General features: G+C 42.0%; 1 protein-coding gene across 5 annotated transcripts in view; it reads left to right on the forward strand.

Moving 5' to 3' along the window:
* nalcn (sodium leak channel, non-selective) overlaps window positions 1-19,818 on the forward strand; it is a 74,310-nt gene that overhangs the window by 8,214 nt on the left and 46,278 nt on the right. For 4 of the 5 annotated variants that reach the window (XM_004567966.2, XM_004567967.2, XM_012923776.2 and 1 more), the window contains 8 exons: window positions 729-752; window positions 958-1,041; window positions 1,165-1,304; window positions 1,401-1,526; window positions 3,035-3,186; window positions 4,562-4,704; window positions 4,970-5,074; window positions 15,598-15,684. In XM_004567966.2, the coding sequence (XP_004568023.1) occupies window positions 729-752; window positions 958-1,041; window positions 1,165-1,304; window positions 1,401-1,526; window positions 3,035-3,186; window positions 4,562-4,704; window positions 4,970-5,074; window positions 15,598-15,684 (861 nt within the window). The remainder of the gene's footprint in view (window positions 1-728; window positions 753-957; window positions 1,042-1,164; window positions 1,305-1,400; window positions 1,527-3,034; window positions 3,187-4,561; window positions 4,705-4,969; window positions 5,075-15,597; window positions 15,685-19,818) is intronic. The other variant, XM_004567968.2, reaches the window with a different exon arrangement.

Raw genomic sequence — 19,818 nt, forward strand, 5'->3', positions numbered from 1 at the left:
TTACCAGAATTACATAAAATACTAACAGTCTTACATTTGGGATTCTTCTGCAAAATCAGATACTTCTTTATCTTTATTTAAATGTTTTAGCTCTGGACGTAAATGTGCACTTCAAGCAGAACAGAAACATTTCTGCTTCTTACTTGTAGTGTTTCTTTTAGTTATTATTGATAGCCGAATTCCATTCTTTGTCTTGAAATCAGGATGGTGTTTTCCAATTTTCCTATCTGATCTGAAATAAACTTTTATAAATGATGCAGATATGACATCTTAGGCTTAAGTAATTTCTGTTTTAAAGTATGGTACTGTGGATATGTAGTTTTAAGCTAGCTGTGGAAAATTACTGCCCAAAGTACATGATCTTCTTAGTGTGGTAAAGTAATTGCATGCTTTTGTTCTTGTCAGCAGTGTGTTTAATCAAAGATGGTCCTTATCTGTAAAGTGTTTCCGAACACACCCTAGTATTTGCAGTCTTTCTTCCTGTGCAAGACCCCTAAGAGCTCCTAACAGACTCTCCCTCTCTGTCTGGAAGCGGTAATTAAGTATACCCATTTAGCTGGCCCCCCTTGGCATTTCAGTTTGTTCACACCTCAGGGGCTTAATGATTGAAAATAGGTTTGAAATTTGTGGTTAGTTTGTCAAAATGGGGACAATATTTTCACGTTCTGTATTTCTTGAATATTGCCATTACTTTGAACTCACACAAACATTTTCTATCACAATAAAAGCTTTCTGCAGCAGACTTTCCCAAGGTGAGGGGAATGCTTGAATTTTTCCATAAAGATTATCCATGAAACAACCTAGAATGTAATTGTAATGTAATATATTCAAAGAAAATATGGCCTTGAAGAATGATGCTGGTTATATTTGTCTCATTTATTAACTTATGTTAGTATTTCCTGCTTTTTAAGGCTTTGGTCTTTTAACTGTTGCTCCTTTGTTTCTGTCTCCGTACAGGGGGATAACTCCTATGTGAAGGACCGCTGGTGTATGTTTGATGGATTCATGGTATTTTTCATCTGGGTGTCCCTGGTTCTGCAGGTGTCTTGCAACTTTTTGTTTTTGAATATATTGCACTTTTCTGCAGGTGCTTGTGCAGCTTGTCATAATGCCATGCATTAGTATGTATTAAAATTATTAATAATCAATTTATTGTTGTTTTAGGTCTTTGAAATAGCAGAGCTTGTAGATCAGATGTCTCCATGGGGAATGCTGAGAATCCCCCGCGCGCTTATCATGATAAGGGCCTTCAGGATCTACTTTCGCTTTGAGCTTCCTCGCTCCCGCATCACTAACATTCTGAAGTAAAATACTGTCGTAAGCGTTTCCATTACATATGGTCTTTGTACATGTGAAATATATCTCATAGATATCTCTTTCTGTACTATTTTGCATTGCAGGCGATCCGGGGAACAGATTTGGAGTGTGTCAATATTCCTACTGTTTTTTCTCCTGCTCTACGGAATTCTGGGGGTTCAAATGTTTGGAACGTTTAACTATCACTGCGTTACTAATGATACAATCGGGTAAGAACGAATGATTAAATAAATGTAACATTGGATGCTTTTTTTGGATTATCAAGTCCGATATAAACTTTTTTACTTTTTTTGGACTAAACTATCGTCTCTCCAGAAATTAGAAGATACCTACGCTAAGTGTCTTTGTTAAAGATCATATAAACACTGAGTACAAAGTGTCAAAGGAGAAAACTTTTAATTAGAATAATGCTTTTGGAGACAAACGTTTTGGTAGTGACTGGAATGGTTAAACCCCCAGGTTGCAGCCAGAGTTAATGGTAATTATAATAATAAAATTTTCCTGCATTGTCCAGCCTTTGCATTATGCTTCTCCATTTCCTCCCTGATGTGTTCCTAAGCACCCCAGGGACACAGAATATATTAGCCATTAGTAAGAGGAAATATAGTACCAGGGCATTGTGATATTCATGTATAGCTTTGTCATTCATCTGTATTATATAAGTCCAAAAGTGGTGTGGCAGTTGGGCATTTAATTTGTTTACTACTGAGCTCCTTTTTCTCCAAATCCAATACATATATATATATATATTGGGGTATCTAATGGGGAATTTTAGAAAAATGTCACACGTGGGCAGAAGTGTCTAATCTCTGTTTGCCATATGCCCTTGGCACAAAGTCAAGCTCTCTAGCTTTTCACACACATGGGATTTGATGAAAACTGTGGGAACAATGGCAGGGGGCATTCTCTGATATGGACATTAAAGGGTCATGATGTTGAATGAGATATAACACTTGAATATGTGTTACTTTTTTGTTTCTGTAGAGGTTTTATAACTGTTTTATATACAACTGTACAACTGTTTCCAGGTTTGATGAGTAGTCTAAAGTACAAAAAAAAGGTTCTAACAAATTATGCATTTTATTTTGAAATAACATAACATTTATTCATCACTACACATTGTGATAAATCTAAGTTTATTAGATACTTTGAATTGTTTGATGAAACTAGCATTTTAGGACCTTAAGCATGCTTTAATAAGGGGTATCATTATGTTTTTGTGTTATCAATTTACAGATGCCGAAAACCAGTCATAAATAATTTCTTATAACACTCACAAAATGTAATATTTTTGCTTTTCACTGGACATTTTCTCTCTTCTTTCAGGCTTCATTTATCGCTCCTCTGTCATCAAGAAAGGGAATATCATAGATAAGACACATTGATATTATTCAGCTCGGTATAATGAGCTTTATTGGGATTCACCACTATGCCTCTGATTGCCCTTTGTGATAGTGCAATAAATTATTCCCTCTGATTCTCTACCTCTAATAAACAATTTGGATGAATGTCTGTGCAGACAATTTGAAAGCATTAATTTTCATTAGCCCAATCAAGCTGTTCCTGGTAACACCTGTGGCAATAAGACAAAGAGAGGAATTGTATTCACACATTAACCTTTGTTTTTCTTTTTTATTAGGCATTTTTCTTTTTTGCAAGCACTGCCATTTTTGATATGAGCTAGTAATTTTTTTTTTGTATTTGTTTTATTGGTAAGCAATGTGTCATTGAACAACTTGACCATCCCAGACACCCATTGCTCCCCTGATGGAGAAGGCTACCAGTGTCCTTATGGCTTCAAATGTATGGACCTGAAAGAACTGGGTCTGAGCCGACAGGAGCTCGGTTATAGTGGATTCAATGAACTAGGTATGCGCTACACAATGATTCCTTCAAACGTACACAGATAAAGAAATATTTATTATCGTGTATTTTTATTTGTTTAAACAATATATACAATTTTACAACTTAAATTTCTTACGGAGGCCAAACAATACACACTGTAATGAAAATTATAATTCTATACTGAGTAACTTCAGCACATGTTACTAAACATTTAACTAGAAAATTTCACCTTCAAGGCTTCCATATATTTGATCAAGACCTGTGGAAAAGATGACCTTGTTTTGTCTATTCTACATAGCTCAAAAATATTTAAAAAATACACTTTGAAAACACATCAGCCCTCCAGGTAAAAACAAAAATCATGCTAGTTATCAGATAGGGCCTGGGTAATCTGCTAGGGACGAAAGGATGAGACATAGTTTGGTGGAAATGAAAGTTATAAACCTACAGATCGGCTGAATCCAAAAATAAAATGAAAAAAATGATGCTGTACACTAGTCCATTTTGCTGAAATTTCATTTCAGCAATTCAAAATGTTATTCAGTTGTTTGTTAGGAATAAGTTAGTCACATGACAAAGTCTTGACTCTCACCAAGAGGAAATATACAGAGTGTTTTAAGAAGAATCATCCAATTTCAAAAGGCTATATTTTTTTAAGGCAATGCACATAAAATCTTGCAATAATTTTTGAAATGCATGGCTGAATATTAAGTTTTCCATGAGAAACGCACGTAATGGCTGGGTAATTAAAGCCCTTTAAAATCGGATGATTCTTTTTGATACACCTTGTATGTTTGAATGGTAATAGTTTAACTGGGGAACTCAACCTTTGATGACAGTTGTCAGCTACTTGTTTCCAATCTAACACTGATTAATTTGTGCAGAGAAGAATATTATATACCTCAGAAAAATAAAAAAAGAGAATGTTCACTCTACTTTTTCAAACACTACAATAACTTGAAATAGTGTTTCTCCATAAAATCATCTTTGGCTAAGACGTAAAAGAACAGACAGTTCCTTGCAAAGAGCATGTTAATCAGAAAAACAGCAAAGATTAAATTTTTCCTTGGCCTGCTGACATAATTTATGTTAATTAGAGGCATCAAAGATGAGTTGATTGGGTTTGAGTCTGGCAAACAGAATTTCCCGTCTTGTCATTATAACAAAGAGAACTATGAGGACTCTGTGAGCTGTCAGAGTAAACACTCATTATAGGTAAAAAGAGAAACTCAAACTGTTATCTTTTTAAATGGCTTAGTCTTCGGGGGAAACATAATAATTGGTGTGCGGTTCACAGACATCGACATGTTAAGCGAAAGACAGATGCTGACATTTGTTTCTTCAGAAATCAGCTTCTCATCTGACCGCTTCTTTCTGACTCTTGTGTGTTTTTGCTCAGGCACGAGTATCTTCACTGTGTATGAAGCTGCGTCGCAGGAAGGCTGGGTGTTCCTCATGTACAGAGCCATTGACAGTTTCCCTCGCTGGCGCTCCTACTTCTACTTTATAACTCTGATTTTCTTCTTGGCGTGGCTTGTCAAGGTTAGAGCTTGGCTCTCTCTGCTGCACTTTTCATGATAATTTCTGGAGATCGTTGAACACCGAAAGGTTAATTGACATAACCTAATAGTTCACCTACAAACATGATGATTTACCCTTTTTAGTAGAATGTCCTCTGGCTAATGAGAGAATTAATGTCACGACAGCGAAAGGAAATCAAGCAATGGGCTTGCACTTGGTCATTGACTTTGAATAGCCTGAGCGCTCTTACTCTATCGTTGTCCTCTTTTTTTTTTTCTTTTTACAGAATGTCTTCATTGCAGTCATCATTGAGACATTTGCTGAGATTCGAGTCCAGTTTCAGCAGATGTGGGGGTCAAGGAGCAGTACCACCTCTACTGCTACAACACAGGTACAACTGCTACAGAACCAAGCTAAAAGAATAGAGCCATAAAACTGACAAATTGTATGTCTCATACATTTTGACTTGGTTGAATTGGTGCCTACAATTGATCTTTTTAAAACCTGTACACGTTGGTAATCAAGTGCATCAAATTCAGATGACTAGAACACAAACACATTTTGACACTATATAGATTTTCCACAGTGTATTGTGATCCATAAATGCCTTCAGAAATCGAAAGAAATGACTCCTTAATAGACCTTAGTGTATGTAGGCTCATATGTAAAAAAATATTCAGATAAAAATAATATTTAAAAAAAAGACAAGACATTTATGTGGCCATGTGACAAGTTGGCTCTCAGTAGCAGGAAAGGTTTACTCTATGAACTTGGTTGTTGACTGTGTGAAATGTTTCTTGCTTTTGTTGGGCCTTTACTGAATCATTCAGGGGACATAGTGAAAGCTGTGTCCGAATTGGTGGCATCAAGTCGGGCAGGTTCTCGGTGGGCGTTTGGCTCATCCAAGATTATGCATTTTCACAGATTGTGTTTGTTTTATCAGGGAAAAAATCCAATGGTACAGCTAAACACTAAATGCTGTTGCAAATCTGTTACCTCTCTACTCTTTATAGAGTATAGCTTGCAACTTAACATTTTTGAGATATGCGCAGATCACAGTATTCAATGAAGTCACTAATGGTCACATCAGCTGTTTCTAGCAAATGTCATGGTTATGGTGATTCAACATACGTACATTAAAAAAAATATGGCTGTTGTTGTGTGTGTGCTCTTTCCAAGGCCCTTATACTGCATCATACCAGTCTGACAAGAGTGATTGGTGTGAGTAGATCTGTTATTCCAACAAAACCAAGGTCCCAAAAAAGAAATTGTTTTATGCCATGAATATCTGGGGTCACACTCACGAAAACTCAAAAAAGGCAGCTAGACTTTTGAAAAGACTTTGGAAGAAGATTTCTCCTGTATTGACATGAATGGAAGAGAGTTTGGGAATCTCATCAGCATGTCTTGGGTGTCCCTTTCCAGAGCATACTGAAGGATTGTACCCTTGGGATTTAACATAAAAGCTGAACAGCATGGCTGGAAAGGGGATCTTCTTAACTACCTTGTTCAGCTTTGTTTTGCAGTGTCTATCTCACGCATCCTGTCTGTGTTCTATCTGCTACTTGAAGCGAGGGATCTCTGCCTGAATTTGTCTGCAGCACGTCAGGGAGCTCCTTAGGGTGTCAGTCCTTTGCTTTACAGTGCTTTCTTGACGTTTCTGTGCCAGGCGTCTTTAGATCAACCGTGGTTTGTTTGCCACCAGGTGTATCCAGCGCACTGCTGGCACGAGGCGAGTTGTGTGGCATGCGACAGACATGTTCCAGCCATCTCCATTGGTACAGTTTGTCTGTCCTGCTCTGCAGATTTTCCCTTGAGATGATGTTTAGCTGAAAGCTCTCGGGAGCAGCTCCAATTTCATTTTGAGTATAAACATGATCTTTTAGTTATACAGGAAACAGTCTTGAAAATACTAAGTTTTGTCTGATGGAGCTTCAAAAAGACTTCAGCATGGAAGCTTTTCATAACCTTTGATAATTCTAATGTTGATCTGCTAGGTTCTCAGGTATTATGAGTCTGCAGTTTGTCCACATTATATTTTAAACTCTTTAAAAATATATATAGTTTGGGGGTTCGTCTATAATAGATTTTGATTAATTTCTCTCATTTCTTCTTATCACAACACCACTGCTATGCAATAACCCACAGAAATAATGTTATATAGCAAAATAACTAAAGTTGTATACATTACTTTGTATTGTATTTAATGTATTCATTATGGAGCACTAAGGAATTGACAGCTCCAGAGGCTAAATAGAGGAATAACAAAAAACAAATGTCCTTTAGCAACAATTAAATAATACTTTTTAAAAAACAACTTAGATATGTGAAAGCAAATTGCAAGACTGAACTTAAGAGTTTCTTTGGTCTGATATTTGCTTCTGGAGTTTTCCTTTCACTATTTGCAAATAGTTTTGAAACTATATAGGCATAAACAAGAGAGAGAGAAATTATCAGGAATATTCACAGATGTTAATGCCCCAAGAGCTACTGAGGAACATATAAAAGTGATTTATGTGACAAAATATAATTTGAGGCTCATTCTATAAATGGTTTCTTATTGTGGATTGTGTGTAGCCAACCTCTAATGAATACAGTACAACAATATATAACAAATATGTTATGAATCCATGTGCAAATTTGCATTTGGCAATTGTGTTGATGGTAAAGCTATGAAGCCAGTGTTTGGTTTAGAGTTTAAACATTTGAAATGAATAATCCGAATGATGTCAACCTGACAAGCGTTGAACTGCAGACGTTTTTTCCACTGAGTCCTGAAAACGATTCTTCTTGTAATGTCATGAAAGTAAAACCTCTGCTACTTCACTCATGAATGGAAAACAGGCTAGTGCCACTGGCATACTCCTGTGACCTTGAAAACAATTAGCCTTTCTTGCCATTATCAAAATTAATCATAATCACATCGTCATGCCCCAGTCTTTATCTTAGAGGGGGGAAAACTAATTAGCTGTGGTGTAACACTTAACTGTCAGTCACAGATGATGAAAAGAATATGATCCAGTCTTAAGGTTCCCTGGAGAGAGCAAGGTTGGTATAAGGTGGCCCTGGGAGATACTACCCATTCTATACTCCCTATTTCTTGTCTTTGTTATATTGTCTCCCGATTATTGCAGCTTTTATTAGAGATTAGGATGGAAAGCTTAACTGTGTTGATTAAAAATGGAAAAAAAGGATAAATCAGCCTTTGTTTGACTAGATCAGACTTTAAATTCTATATTCTGATGAGCAGTTATGAAGTGCTGAACGTTAAGCTGAAATATAGTGTAACTTTATCTTGGTTTGTCTTTAGTAGAATAATATCAACTTTCAATTTTTGATATCAATGTTGATATCAGCATGGTTTTTGCTGATATAAAAACAAAACAAAGCTAATGGCATGCTATGGATTTGACATCAGTCTATGTGATTTTAAAATGATGTAGTAGATATCAAAGCTGAAACAGTGTGCAGCAGGTGGGATGGTGGGTATGTAATCACAGAACAGGATGACAAATGATGCAGGCATGTTAAAAATGTTTTATGTGTGAGAAGCCAGCAGCTGCAGATCAGTCCACACGTTTGTGTTTTATGCTCCTGTTAAGGTTCAAAATTGAGGAGGGAGAGTACAAACCACCCTTGGTCCAGAAGCTCTTGGTCAAACAATGATTTTTAATTCACACGTGGGAAGATCACTAGAAACAGCAATTGATCTTCAACTTAATCAAAGCATAAACAGATATTTATACCGTCAGGGCTTAAATTTAATGACGCCCCTTCAACGTCACAGATACATTTTATACATAGATCAAATCAAAACCACAATGACTTTTGACACCGTTTAAAAGAACAATTGTCTTCTATCTTCATAACAGGTGCATCCTGTCACTGCCGGATGCTCGCTTGTCATCTTGACACCTCAGCAGCAGTTCTGCTACAAACTGCTCTTTGCAACCCCAGCAAAACATAATTAAACTTTCACCTATAAATGATTCTCTAACTGAGTGTGTGTGTGTCTGTGTGCTAACCACAATTGCACCCTATTTCACCTCGCGACTAGCTCCTGACCTCTAGACAGAGAGACAGAAGCCACTCTCAGAGATGTAATAACTGAACTAAAACTATGGATATGTCATCTACTAAATAAATGTTTTAATCAAGAACCCCTACTAAAAGCTTAATACAAGAATATGAACATATAAAAGATATTAAAATGAACTGTTGTGTAAGCATGTATTGCAATTCCTTCTATGTTCTAGTTTTCCCTCAGCATGGATCATCTAGACACTCTCACTAGGTGAAGCTTTAGACCATTAATGAACCTGAACATCAACTCAAATAAGCACAGATATGCATTATGTATAAAATAGCTATAACTACACCTGGAATACAAAGTTAACATTATCATAAACATCTTAAGGCCATCTTAAAGCTATCTGTTACATTGTTAAAGCAATGATCAATTTGAATAACCTAGAAATTCAAATGGCCTCGTCTGGCCTAAACTACAGATTATATTATTAATGCAATGGTAATAATGATGATTATTTAACAATAGCAGTAAAATAATTTCCCTGCTCCACACTCCTCACATCACTTCAGAGAAAATTCATGATACAAAAGGATTTAATCCACCACCTACTGCATGGAATGATTTCAAGGACAGTCAGGCCAAAAACACTATACCAGCTCATTTGCTAAATAAATCATTAATATTCCAGATTAAGTCACATCTGGCGTGTAGAGTTCAAAAGCAGTGTTCTCCTGTTTTCAGATTAGTCAGTTTTGTTTTTTAATTTAATTCTAGCTGCATGTTAGTACATTGTTGGCATTGTGTTGGTCAGTGCTCTGCTTTGGACCAGACCAAAATGTGTATTTCATATAAGCATTTTGGTCACCAGAGGGTGAATACGGAATTTAGTCAACTTTTGACTCTGTTATTTGTTGTTCCTACATGATCACCTAAAGTTTCCCCACCACCAGGCCAAATTTTAAGATAAGATAAGATAACCTTTATTAGTCCCACACGTGGGAAATTTGTTTTGTCACAGCAGGAAGTGGACAGTGCAAAAGTTATGAGGCAAAAATTAGAATACAATAAGAATAAATACAGTACACAACTGTACAGAATAGAATAAAATAAAATACTATATACAGTAGAATAAAATAAAATAAATATACAATAAGATAAAAATAGAATACAAATACAAATACTATATACAACTGAGTAAAAATACAACGATGACAGAAAGGATTATTGCACTTAGTATTATTGCATATGTATGGATGTGTGTGCTTGATCAGTTAAAGTCTTTATTATGGAGTCTGACAGCAGTGGGGAGGAAAGACCTGCGAAATCTCTCCGTCCCACACCGTGGGTGCCGCAGTCTCCCACTGAAGGAGCTGCTCAGTGCTGTCACAGTCTGCTGCATGGGGTGGGAGATGTTGTCCATCAGGGATGACAGCTTAGCCGCCGTTTTCCTGTCACTCACCACCTCCACTGGGTCCAGAGGGCATCCTAGAACAGAGCTGGCCCTTCGGATCACCCTGTTCAGTCTCTTCCTGTCCCCAGCAGAGATGCTGCCGCCCCAGCAGACCACGCCATAAAAGATAGCAGAAGCCACAACAGAGTCATAGAATTTCTTCAGGAGTGGGCCCTCCACTCCAAACGACCTGAGTCTCCGCAGCAGGTACAGCCTGCTCTGCCCTTTCCTGTAGAGGGCGTCTGAGTTATGAGTCCAGTCCAGTCTATTGTTCAGATGAACACCAAGGTACCTGTAGCTGTCCACAGCCTCAATGTCCATACCTTGGATGTTCAGTGGTTGCAGTGGAGAATGCTTGTGCCTGCGGAAGTCTACCACCAGTTCCTTGGTTTTACTGGCGTTGATCTGGAGGTAGTTCAGCTGGCACCAGTCCACAAAGTCTTGGGTCAGACCTCTGTACTCCTTGTCATCCCCATCAGTGATGAGGCCGACTATTGCAGAGTCATCAGAGAACTTCTGCAGGAAGCACTGGGTGGAATTGTGGGAGAAGTCTGCAGTGTAGATGGTGAAGAGGAACGGAGCCAGAACAGTTCCCTGTGGGGCCCCCGTACTGCAGACGACCCTGTCCGACACACAGCCCTGAGTCCTCACATACTGTGGTCGGTCGGTGAGGTAGTCCGGGATCCAGGTAGTGAGGTGATGGTCCACTCCAGAGTTCACCAGCTTGTCCTTTAGAACCGAGGGAAGAATAGTGTTGAAGGCACTGGAGAAATCAAAGAACATGATTCTCACAGTGCTTCCAACGGTCTCCAGGTGAGCGAGGGAACGATGTAGGAGGTGAATGACGGCATCAACCGCTCCAATGCCAGGCTGGTAGGCAAACTGAAGTGGGTCCAGTGATGAGCTTATTAGGCGCCGAAGCTGAGCCAGGACCAACCGCTCCAGGGTCTTCATCAGGTGGGATGTCAGAGCCACCGGCCTGTAGCTGTTGAGGTCCTTGGGGCGTGAAGTCTTTGGCACTGGTACAACACAGGAGGTTTTCCAGAGCTGTGGGACTCTTCCCAACCTCAGGCTCAGGTTGAAGAGGTGCTCCATCACCCCACACAGTTGGTCCGCGCAGGACCTGACGACCCTCGAGCTGATGCCATCTGGACCCGCTGCCTTCTTGCCATTAATCCTCCTCAGTTCCCTCCTAACCTGGGTGGTTGAGAGAGACAGGCTGGAGCCTTGTGTTGAGTGTGTATTGGATGCTGTTGTTGGGGGTGGGGGGGAGTGAGCAGGGTGAATAGAGGAGGTGTGAAGTGTCTGAGGTGGAACAGCAGCAGTGGGGGTGGGTGAGTCTGCAGCCGATGTTGCAGACTGCCTCATGGCTGAGTCAAATCTGTTGAAGAAATGATTCAGTTCATTTGCCCATCTCACATCCCTCCCAGGCAGAGAGTTCTGCTGTTTGTGGCCCGAGATGGTTCTGAGGCCTCTCCAGACTTCACCAACGTTGTTTTGTTGAAGCTGGTTCTCCATCTTCTGCCTGTAGCTCTCCTTCCCATTCCTTATCAGTCCCCTCAGCTCTCTCTGCACCCTTTTCAACTCCTCTTTGTCTCTGGATTTGAAGGCCCTCCTCTTCTGCTTGAGGACGGTTTTAATTTCTGGGGTAATCCAAGGTTTGTTGTTGGAGAAACACCGTACAGTCCTGGTAGGTACAGTGTTATCCACACAGAAGTTTATATAGTCAGTAATGCATGTAGTAAGGCTGTCGATGTCCTCACCGTGGTCATCACAAATCACCTCCCACACAGTCGACTCAAAACAATCCTTAAGAGCCTCCTCGCTCTCCTCTGACCATCTCTGTACTGTGCGGGTGGCTGGTGGCTCCCTGCGCACTAAGGGCTCATACACAGGGACAAGGTGCACCAGGTTGTGATCAGATCTGCCCAGGGGAGGGAGAGGTGATGAACTGTATGCCTCTTCTGCATTGGCATACAGTAAGTCCAGTGTTTTATTGACTCTGGTTGGGCAGGTCACATACTGGGTGAAGGTGGGCAGTGTGGAGTCCAGTGAGGCATGATTGAAGTCCCCTGATATTATGAGAAGGGCTCTCGGTGATTGTGTTTGCAGTCTGCTGACCACAGAGTGGAGAGAGTCACAGGCTGCATCCGCGTTGGCCGAGGGGGGGACATACGCTGTTATCGCGATAACATGCGAGAACTCCCGGGGCAGGTAGTACGGACGCATGCTAACGGCTAACAGCTCAATGTCTCTGCTGCAGAGTTGCTCTTTTACAGTGATGTGCCCAGGGCACATCACTTCATGGCATGTCGCAGCTAATGCATAAATGCCCATAAAATTAACAACATTGCTGCCATATAGTAATTTAACACAATTAATAATAATGTCCAAGTCTGCCAGGCCTTTAAATGTTTCCTGTAGCCTGACTACGAGATTTGTTATGCTTTTTTTTTTTTTTTTTTTTTTTTTTTTTGGCCTGTCCCGTTTGGCTCTTTTGCCATCAGAATTGTTGTCTAAAGGCAAAGAAAGATGCCCAACGGATTTACTTTACCAAACTGACCATCCCAGCCTTGCCGTAATGGTCCATTTGATTCACCTTTTATTGTTTATTTTATTTTCACTTACTGAATACGGGACAGACTTGACTGGGGGAAAGAAGGGGAGAAAGAAAGAGGGAAAGAGAAACAGCTGAGAAGAGGGACGGGGGAGAAGGGCAAAAGACAAAAACCAACAGAACGGGCAGAGAAAAAAAAATGCATATATCAATCACCTGGATCACCTGCTGAGAAAGAAAAAAGAAAGCAAGCAGAAGAGAACAAGAGTAATAGAATAAACAACATCACAATGATATATGGGAATATGACAGTAAATACTAAATGTTAAACATTATTGTGCAGCACATAAGATCAACAGAACACAGTGTGCTTTGAGGTAGGAGCCAAAAAGGGTGTAGTTTGTGGGTGTGATCACCAGTGTGTACACCTGTGAGCATGGACGCGCTTGTTTTTTGTTTTTTTAAAAGGTTCCTTCATGTAATAATCTGCTAGAGGGTGTGGGGGGGCCACAGCCCCGTCCTCCAGGGCGTGAAGCAGGTGTGGAGGAGATCAAAACTCCAGACATCCAGAGGCCCCCAGAACACAAGAGACCAAGGAAGACCAACAGAGGGGCAGCTGCGCCACTGTCCCGGAAAGAGCTGAGGAGAGTCCCAGATGAGGGCTCACTCAGCAGCCGCGGAGCAGAAGCCAGGGGGAGTTGCAGTGACGCGCCCGTGAGCTCCGCCGGCAGCCAGCTGCGCCTGAGTGACCGAGCCCCAGGCCGAGAGGCTGGGGGCACCCCACCTCCGAAGTGGCCCGAGCGAGCCCCAGGCTCCAGGCCCCGATAAGCGGCCGCCAAGGAGTGAGCCGGTGTGTACCTGGACGCCCATCCCCGGACACAAAGAACCACCAACGCACCGATGTCTGAGGGGGTCCGCCACTGGCAGGGGAAGTGGTGGTAGGGGGAGATAGGCCTCCAAACCTTGGAGGGCCTGAGATGTCCCCAGAGAGGTGGCGCCTGACACCCAACCTGACATATAGACACAGACATACAGGCACACACAGATACAAACATCCATTCCCACCCTCATGCTCTCATATGCACTTACTCCACACTCAACCAACGTGGAGACAGACATAAAGAGACGTTGTACACACGATCACACTCCCCAAGCGTACTCTACAAACCGGGTCTAGGTGCCCCTGCCCCTGGAGGGGGGAACTGCACCCAGACCCAGGTGGGGTTTCCCTTTTCCCTGCGGTGGGGGGAGGCAGACCGCCCCGACTCCGCAGCAGCAGGAAGGCTCCACACTCCAGACCGCAGTCGGACGGCCAACTCCTCCTCCTAATCCTAGCCCCCCTGCTCCAGCAAGTCGCAGAGAACGGGGGTGAGAGAAGACTCCGAACCTCCCTCCACCCGCTCATTGTAATGTTGATGCATGTGTGTTCTAAGGTGCATTTAAAACCCAGGAGGGCTTGGAGCTACCTGCCAGAGAGCAGCAGGTAAGCGCATGGTCCCTCCTGCTAGCCCTCAATGTCTACGTGTATTTAAAATTGAGAGGTGGGCAACGATGCCAGGGGTGGGGTGTACACCCTGATGGTACTTTGGACTCCGTGTATCGTGCCCACCCCCAAGATCCTATATGTATGTGTAATGAGAGTGTGAGTAATGTGAATGTCTAAGTTGTGGGATAAAATTGAGGCAGAGGCAGCCAGAAGGGGACAGAGGGGGGGGTAGCCTCCTCTGCACCCTGGTGACATACCCCTACTCCAAGGCCCTGCATGTGTGGGTGGTTGTGGTGGAGCGGGAAGAGGGAGGCAGCTGGAGATGGGGAGGGAAGGAAGGGAGGGGCAAGTGACCCCTCCCTGGGGCCAGCTCCCCCGCTGACCCCAGTAGGCACCCCCATACTCCGCGACCCGTCAGGGAAAGGGGGCCCAGGCCCATCCAGACCGGGCCCAGTGCAGCAGCGCCGCCCGGCCCCACAGAGCCCGGGACAGTCCACCCAACCCCACCACAGAGAAAACTGCACCCACCCCACCATCCACTCATCTTCCAGACTACATAAGACAATAAACACCCAGGCTGAGATCTTCCTCCACCTCTCCTGTATCTCCCCCTCCTGCAGAGGCAGCTCCTGAGGAGAGGAAAGCTCCTGCAAGATGTGACAATCTCCCCCACCAGTTGAAGAGCCCCCCAGGTGGCTCGACGCACCGGCGGCACCCTGCTCCAGAGATTTGTTATGCTACATTCCGCCAACTCTCATTTTTCTCTGTATGTTTGCTTTAGGATCACATAGTTTTCTCCAGCCTAGGCAGCAAATTAATTTTCAGTGAAATTATGGTTTGTGTGTTATTAATTTAGATTTTCTATAAAATTAATTATTTGAAACTGGGATTAGCATCTGCCTGAGTGGCTATAAACACTTGATCTTGCTGTGATACTGATACATGGCAATCACAGTATGTTTGCTGTATATGAGTTATTGTAATGTTTGGCAGCTAACTGAAATAAACACTTTTGGTTGATTCTTAATATCAAGTTAACTCTTTGTTGATATTTCTCATATGTCTAATTTGTTATATTCAAGATTTGGTAGAACTGTTATTAATGAGTGAACCAGCTGTCTTGTGTATTTGAAAGTCTCTGCTCTGATATTTGCTTGTTTTTATTTCCGGTGTTAGGTCCTTAGGCCTGCATACTGTATTTAGTAGCTATCACACTGCTTGTGTGGGTTGGTTCTGTGTGTATGCCTTCAGCTTTTTTCTGGCCACAGATGTCTTATGAAGATGTAGCCTAGAGGTTGAAATGTCTGTTGTGTCCAGTGTTTTGAATGGTATGGAGATTTTATGTGTGTGTGTGTTCGTTCTTCCACTTACATGCTGTCCTTGTGCCTCAGATGTTCCATGAAGATGCTGCTGGGGGATGGCAGCTTGTTGCTGTGGACGTCAACAAACCACATGGCCGAGCGCCTGCCTGCCTCCAGGTAAACACGTCACACGATTAATATGCTGCTGGTGTAAACTGTTTCTTTTTCCTCTCATATGCACCTGAATAATTCCTATTCTGTCTATTAACAAAAAGCAGATAACTTCATTCTCTTTAACAGCTGCTGTAGACTGATGCAGTATCACATCATTGTTTTTGCATTTGTTTCTTTCTTTAGTGGCTGAACAGTGTCAAACAGTTAAGTGATGGGATTTAAAATGAGGGGAGGCTCATGTTTGATGTGTAATGCTGCGCTAATGATGTCGCTCCAGTGACAGATGGGTTTTAAATGACTTCTACATGATGGACACCACTGGCGTCTCGTGGTTGGTGTGATCCAAATGGTTGGGCTTTAAAGATAAGCTGAAAGCGGCGGGTGTTGTTTGCAGCTGGCCCGCTGTTGATAGCGGCGTGTTGTGGTGTAAAAAGCTGGGCCCTTGCTGTGAAAGACTGCCAATGGAGTCTGCAGCTATGTGAAGGTGGATGGCTGTCAGCACGCCCTAATGGAGTTAAAGCTGCTCTGGAGCTAGGTTTTAAGGACGCATGCACACATAAACAGAGCAAGGAAGAGAGTGCAAATAATAACAGGGAAATTTGAAGAAGGGAAGGAAAGAGAAAATGCGAAATATGCAGTATTCCCATTAACACTAGGAAGGCCCAGAGCCCAGCCATTTGGCTTTTCTACCTTTAAAACCCGGAGAGCAGCCAAATGGCTGGTAGGCTTTTAGCTAAGCTTTAGCTTCAGGCAAGTGGAAGCTAAATTGGCTAGTCATTCATATGTAAATTGGGTTGTTACCTGGGAATTCTGGAGGGAGGGGAGTGGGGGTGTGTGGATGAGGGGGTGGGGGAGCTGCTAAAAGCGGTGAGCTTCCTTTTGTGTTTCATCTTGATGCATTCTCAATCATCCAGGGAAACAAATCTCCAAAAGTCACCAACTTGGAGTGTTTCAGTTTGCCATCTTAGGGAGAAATCAACACACATGGGTGTATGTCCTTTGTTGCTGAGATTTATTGATAAAAACAGTACAAAAAATCAACCATTTGTACACATTTTTACAAATAATTATAAAAAGTGAGTGAGTACATTTCAACATTTTCAGCAATCACTCACAATCCTGGCACTGCCATGGTATCTGTAGTCTGCATTTACCACATGTGTATCTGTTGCAGTGAACACATCGCACAGTGGCATGATTGTTCTTGCAATTGTGTTTGACCTGACACATGGCTCTTTTTCCAGGGCTCGGTGTGGAGGGTTGTGTCAAAGGCAACTGTTCTTTTCTTGCCTTCTTCGCAGCTACATGAGAGTGAGCTAACTCCCTTGCAAGCTCCACCAGGAAGTCCACCCGTCTTTCCTTCGTCCCGGAGCATGCTTGATACAGCACATGTGCATTCAGTGCTGCCATGTCAATCATGTTATAAAACACGGCAACTGGCCAGCGCCGTGTTCCTCTGCGGACAGTGTACTCCCGAACCATCTGGTCCATCACATCCACGCCACACTTTGTTTTGTTGTAAAGGGTGACAGTGTTTGGCTTCCTTTTGGTAGTGTTATCAGTCTGAACCACGCCGTGCATGCTGCTAAGAATATAGACTGTCTTCTTCCGTTTGGCCGCATACGCCGTCAGCGTGGCAGCAGAGGTTGAAAACACCTAAGAAATACGCTGTGGCTGTGGAAATACGCCGCATACGCCACGCTGACGGCGTATGCGGCCAAACGGAAGAAGACAGTCTATATTCTTAGCAGCATGCACGGCGTGGTTCAGACTGATAACACTACCAAAAGGAAGCCAAACACTGTCACCCTTTACAACAAAACAAAGTGTGGCGTGGATGTGATGGACCAGATGGTTCGGGAGTACACTGTCCGCAGAGGAACACGGCGCTGGCCAGTTGCCGTGTTTTATAACATGATTGACATGGCAGCACTGAATGCACATGTGCTGTATCAAGCATGCTCCGGGACGAAGGAAAGACGGGTGGACTTCCTGGTGGAGCTTGCAAGGGAGTTAGCTCACTCTCATGTAGCTGCGAAGAAGGCAAGAAAAGAACAGTTGCCTTTGACACAACCCTCCACACCGAGCCCTGGAAAAAGAGCCATGTGTCAGGTCAAACACAATTGCAAGAACAATCATGCCACTGTGCGATGTGTTCACTGCAACAGATACACATGTGGTAAATGCAGACTACAGATACCATGGCAGTGCCAGGATTGTGAGTGATTGCTGAAAATGTTGAAATGTACTCACTCACTTTTTATAATTATTTGTAAAAATGTGTACAAATGGTTGATTTTTTGTACTGTTTTTATCAATAAATCTCAGCAACAAAGGACATACACCCATGTGTGTTGATTTCTCCCTAAGATGGCAAACTGAAACACTCCAAGTTGGTGACTTTTGGAGATTTGTTTCCCTGGATGATTGAGAATGCATCAAGATGAAACACAAAAGGAAGCTCACCGCTTTTAGCAGCTCCCCCACCCCCTCATCCACACACCCCCACTCCCCTCCCTCCAGAATTCCCAGGTAACAACCCAATTTACATATGAATGACTAGCCAATTTAGCTTCCACTTGCCTGAAGCTAAAGCTTAGCTAAAAGCCTACCAGCCATTTGGCTGGTGGCGGGTTTTAAAGGTAGAAAGGTAGAAGCCTGGGACTGCCAGTGTTAAAGCAGCATGTCCCCCAGAGCCTCATCATCGGCTGAAGGAAAGATTTAGATAGAGGGATAACCAGAGGGATAAACACGGCTGACTTCCCTCTGAGCCCTGTGCTGCATTACAAGGAACAATCAAAGACTTCTTCATTTGCCTTATTCACTCGTAACAAATAGCCATTATTGTCATTATGTGATAACAAGATGATCATTTCCAACAGTAGAAAGGCTAATGGAGTGAAAGACAGCAGCATTAGGTCACCTTTATAGCACTGGGTCAAAAAAGACAGCTTCTGTTTTAGTCAGACTGCTGTGTGGATGAATTGCGGGTTAGATTGCATTCGCCTCCAGTAAAACTATGAGCAGATGGGCAGAAAGAATCTGAATCTGGTGAACATTTGCCTCAAAGGCCATGCCTTCTTGTTTGATTGCTTTGCTGTACATAATTCTGGATTTTTGCTTCAACATCATTAACTGCTGATAATAGGATAGGAGAAAGGATTTTTTTTCAAGTCATATACCAGAGGATACAGATGCTGTGGGGCCGGCTCCCTGTGAGAGGGAGCAAGCTTCACAGTGAACTGGTAGACGCAAGGCAACTCACACTACCATCACACGGACTGTTGGAAATGGCCTTGAAATTGTGATAGATGAACATCTGTCTCTGATAATCAAAACACAGAAACATAGGATAGGAATGATCCTGATATTACTTTATTAACTTCAACAAAATATATTTCATATTAAGGCCAGTACTAGACAATGCATGTATTATAACAATAAAGTTTTAAAAGGAAAAGCATATGTTAGCTAAATATTTAGTATATATTACTATGAGATTTCAGATCCTACCGTCAAAATAGCCTAGATGATTTTTATGTTTCCATGGTAACAATCAGTGACATGTGTTTACCAATGATACCATCTGACAAAAGCTGAGGAAAATCTGCCTTGCAGATAGACTTGAGTGCAAGCAAGGAAAATAAGATTTTGTTTAAATAACCTGCTGAAACTTTTGTTTTAGTTTGTTTGTTCAGTTGAGATTCTTATTTTTTTTAAGCTGGTATGTAAATGTTTTAGCCTGCTTGTGCATTCAGTGTGTCAAATGTGAGGCAAATAATGATTAAGTATTAGCTGAATACTTGTGACTGATTTTGACATGTATTGTACAGTGCTAATCTCAAAAGTCTTCCATTGTTTTCTGGTGCCAGTCAGACACTGACAGCAGTTTGTGGCATATAAAGCCATCAAAGCACTCTGAAAATGTTTTCATGTTTTCATGTTGTCAAAAGCACTGCAAGATCTAACCCAGCTCTTCAAACCAAACCCGAAAGGCCTAATCAGAGATCACAAAGAAGGATTTTAAGTAAGGAAATATGTTACAGGTTTCACAGATTAGTTGTTAAAAGAAGTTAATCTCATCTAAAATGCGTTGTACACAAAATATTCACCAGTATTGACTTGAAGAATTAGTCT

Source organism: Maylandia zebra, linkage group LG16, assembly GCF_041146795.1.
Source record: "Maylandia zebra isolate NMK-2024a linkage group LG16, Mzebra_GT3a, whole genome shotgun sequence".
Classification (NCBI taxonomy): Eukaryota; Metazoa; Chordata; class Actinopteri; order Cichliformes; family Cichlidae; genus Maylandia; species Maylandia zebra.